The sequence below is a fragment of the Papilio polytes genome, unplaced genomic scaffold (assembly GCF_000836215.1).
Source record: "Papilio polytes unplaced genomic scaffold, Ppol_1.0 DF821067.1, whole genome shotgun sequence".
Lineage (NCBI taxonomy): Eukaryota > Metazoa > Arthropoda > Insecta > Lepidoptera > Papilionidae > Papilio > Papilio polytes.
Window position 1 is genome coordinate 1,301,770 of NW_013528137.1, and position 3,469 is coordinate 1,305,238.

Consider the following 3,469-nt stretch of genomic DNA (forward strand, 5'->3'; position numbering starts at 1 on the left):
TTCATACCAAATTTCATCGAAATCCGTACAACCATTAAGGCTACAAACTCTACCAAAAATCCATCCATCCATCTAAACTTTCGCATGTATAATATTAGTGTGATATAGACAACGCAAGCCTACAGTGTAACACACCCTAGAAACACGTACAAAACTTTTTTATACTTGTTCCTTCAAAAATCTTAGATAACAATACATTTTGACATCAGAAACTCTCTTCGAAGTTATTGAAGACGATTTTAGACCCTATACAAGTACAATAATGGGTTATTTACTGTCTCTAATTGAATTAGCTCTTGAACATACCCATTGTATAAGAACTGATTATCAAAAGCTACGCAGTAAGTCCATTCATTTCTCTTTTAAAGGTGACGTTGTCATTATTGAACGGAAACTACCACTGGCAATTATTTTTTCATAAATTTAATCCACAGTTTAATACCTATACATTTCATTGAATTAATGATAACGCACAGATAAATTTGCATATTATCTTTTATCGTAAATTGCAATGATTAAAAAGTAATAAGCAAAAGCAATAAGCAACTTTCCATAGGTCCTTTAGTGACCGATTCGGTAGTTTTATAATCTTTCTAACCTTAATTCTTACTAACATTAGAAATAAATACGAAAGTTTAGATGGATGGATGGATGTTTGTTGAGTTTGTAGTCTAAACGGCTGAACGGATTTCGATGAAATTTGGCACAGATGTAGAGGATAGTCTGGAAGAACATAGGCTACTTGCAATTGGTTTTTTTTTAAATCCGCGCGGACGGAGTCGCGAAATAAGCTGGTTTTTAATAAATTTATGATTAATTCTAGGATGCATTTATTTGGTAGAGTTATAAAGAATACAAAATGGTCGGCAGTTTCAAGGTCATTTACTTCACAAACATCGTTCATAGATTTGACAGTGGACAAAGAAGGTATTGCTACATTCACCATGCAACGTCCACCAGCAAATACTTTCAATATGGAATATCTACATGAAATAATAAAAACGATTGACGATCTGTCGAAACAGCGGGTTAAAGGCATTGTTTTAACTTCTGTAAGTTTTTAACTTTTTCATAGTATGATGTGAATTCGCCAAAATAGCGAAATAACCGATGCCTATAGACATCGGCATATGATGCGTTGCCTATGTTCTCTGTGTTTCATTGAAATATTACTTCGTTGTGATATAGTTACCTACCTAACGCCTTCAGAGTCGATAATTAGCTACTAAGGCAGGCACTTAGTGTAGATTTCTCACATTAAATATATACTAATCGAAGACTACAAAAGTCAGTAAAAAATCAAAAATACATTTGAAATCTTATGAAAGTGGTCTCTCCGATTTCTCAGGTGCGTGTTCTTTCAGGCAATACCTAATATATTTTCCGCTGGCCTGGATATAAAAGAGCTTTATAATCCAGATTTACAGAGACTAGAAAACTTTTATATAGCTGTTCAGGATGTCTTATTAAAATTTCTCGAATTAGACTTCGCCGCCGCTGCCGCTATAAACGTAAGTTCCTTTTAAACATGATGCTTGTAATTTATAGTTATTACTGCTTTCTTTCCTTTCTTGCGATGAAATAGCAACGAAACTTGCATTTATCAGTTTAAAAGGTAAATATGTGGGTATCAACTTACGCCGACATATTGTGATCTAAGCCTACTATTAGACCCAGTTAAGGCCGGACCTATTCAGAAATTCAGAAAGATAGGCAATTTTCCCGCATAAATTCTATCGTGATGATTCAATCTAAAATCTTGAAAAAAATAATGTGCGTAGATGGTGATGTAAATTAAGGTTTTATCCCAATAGATTTTTAACTATTGGTTTCCTGATTGGTTTACCTAGCTCCGACCACATAACAGGAAAACGATTTTAAATTATGAACAGGCCTTACCTTAAGGATGGAGTCTTGCACGACGTAGAACATCCCTTCCAGCTATTATCCTAGATACAAGCTTTTATCCACTTTATTGTATTTTTGTATTGCAGGGGCACACGCCTGCAGCTGGTTGCCTTCTCTCTCTAGCGTGCGAGTACCGTGCGATGGTGAACGGTAATTATAAAATAGGTTTAAACGAGACAGCTTTAGGTATTATAACCACGCCGTGGATGCAAGCGGTGATGTACCAGGTTATACAGAAAAAAGACGCGGAAAGAGCGTTGACTACTGCCAAGATGTTTAACGTGGATGAAGCGTTACAGGTAAGTTTAGCTGTGGGTTTTCTCTGTCCCAATATCTGGATGAAAACATGCTATCCCTATATATATATTATCCCTATATTATATTATTCAAGTTGGAATAACTGAGACAACAATGTCGATGGTTAACACATCTGTAGTTCATCTTGTATTGCGGATGTACATGTGCGTTGATGGCCATCTTAGTGTTGCCGCCGTTTATCCCCTTCTCTTTAAATAAATGTTTCAAAACAGTGTTATTTGACGAAAAAACTCACAAGACTTTAATCTCACCATCAATTTTCTATGTTCTGACTTTCTATGGGATTGATAAGATATTGAAAACAGGTCTATTCTGTCTTTTTCTCGTTACAATCCATCCATCTGTCTTATAGATCCATCCATCTTTCCTTAGAACAAACTCTATGGAGAGAAATAAGTATATGTATCCTGGATTAATGTTAGATTCCAAACAGTTAACTTTTGTTAACAGTTGACAAAAAAATCCATTTCACAGGTCGGTCTCATCGATGAAATAGCATTAGACAAGGAAGATGCTATAAACAGATGCAAACAGTACATCAAGAAATTTGATAAAATTCCTCAACAGGCGAGAGCTTTGACGAAACAACGAATACGACGAACACCAATTAAAATATTAAGAGAACAACGTGAAGAGGATCTTAGGATGTTCTTAGATATAGTCATGACCCAATCAGTGCAAGATAATCTGAGAGATTATTTTGAAAATCTTAAAAACAAAAAAGTGAATAAATAAACCGAATCATATTGTTTCATTTTTTATACAAAATAGTAGCTGTTGCTCGCGACTTTGCCCGCGTGGAATTAAAAAACGTAAAAGTACAGATAAGGTAGTTTTTTAATAGTGTAAGACTTTGAAATTGGCCCAGTGGTTTTTGAGTTAATCTGACTATTATTAAAATGCGAAAGTTTAGATGGATGGACGGATGTTTGTTAGAGTTTGTAGCCTAAACGGCTGAACGGATCTTCATGAAATTCGGCACAGTTGTAGAGCATAGTCTAAAAGAACACATAGGCTACTTTTTATCCCGGAAATAGTTCATGTTCCCGTGGGAGTCATTTTGTTTTTTTATATTAGTGTTGTTAAGAACAAAATTAGTACCGTGCTGTAGGATTGGCGCAACTCTAGATTATCGGCATAAACGTCACGTCTCTAGCTGACAGCTGTCAGTGTCACTAGAAGTATGGATAGATTGGCGCGCATCGAGAGTCTGGCGAGAAGTGTTGCTCTGAGTTTAAAGCGA

General features: G+C 35.5%; 1 protein-coding gene across 1 annotated transcript in view; it reads left to right on the top strand.

Annotated features, from left to right (window-relative positions):
* LOC106109744 (enoyl-CoA delta isomerase 1, mitochondrial-like) overlaps positions 1-2,967 on the top strand; it is a 3,301-nt gene extending 334 nt beyond the window's left edge. The window contains exons 2-5 of the mRNA XM_013291346.1: positions 824-1,052; positions 1,365-1,511; positions 1,995-2,207; positions 2,701-2,967. Coding sequence (XP_013146800.1) covers positions 824-1,052; positions 1,365-1,511; positions 1,995-2,207; positions 2,701-2,961 — 850 coding nt within the window. The 3' untranslated portion in view covers positions 2,962-2,967. The remainder of the gene's footprint in view (positions 1-823; positions 1,053-1,364; positions 1,512-1,994; positions 2,208-2,700) is intronic.
* The last annotated feature ends 502 nt before the right edge of the window (positions 2,968-3,469 follow it).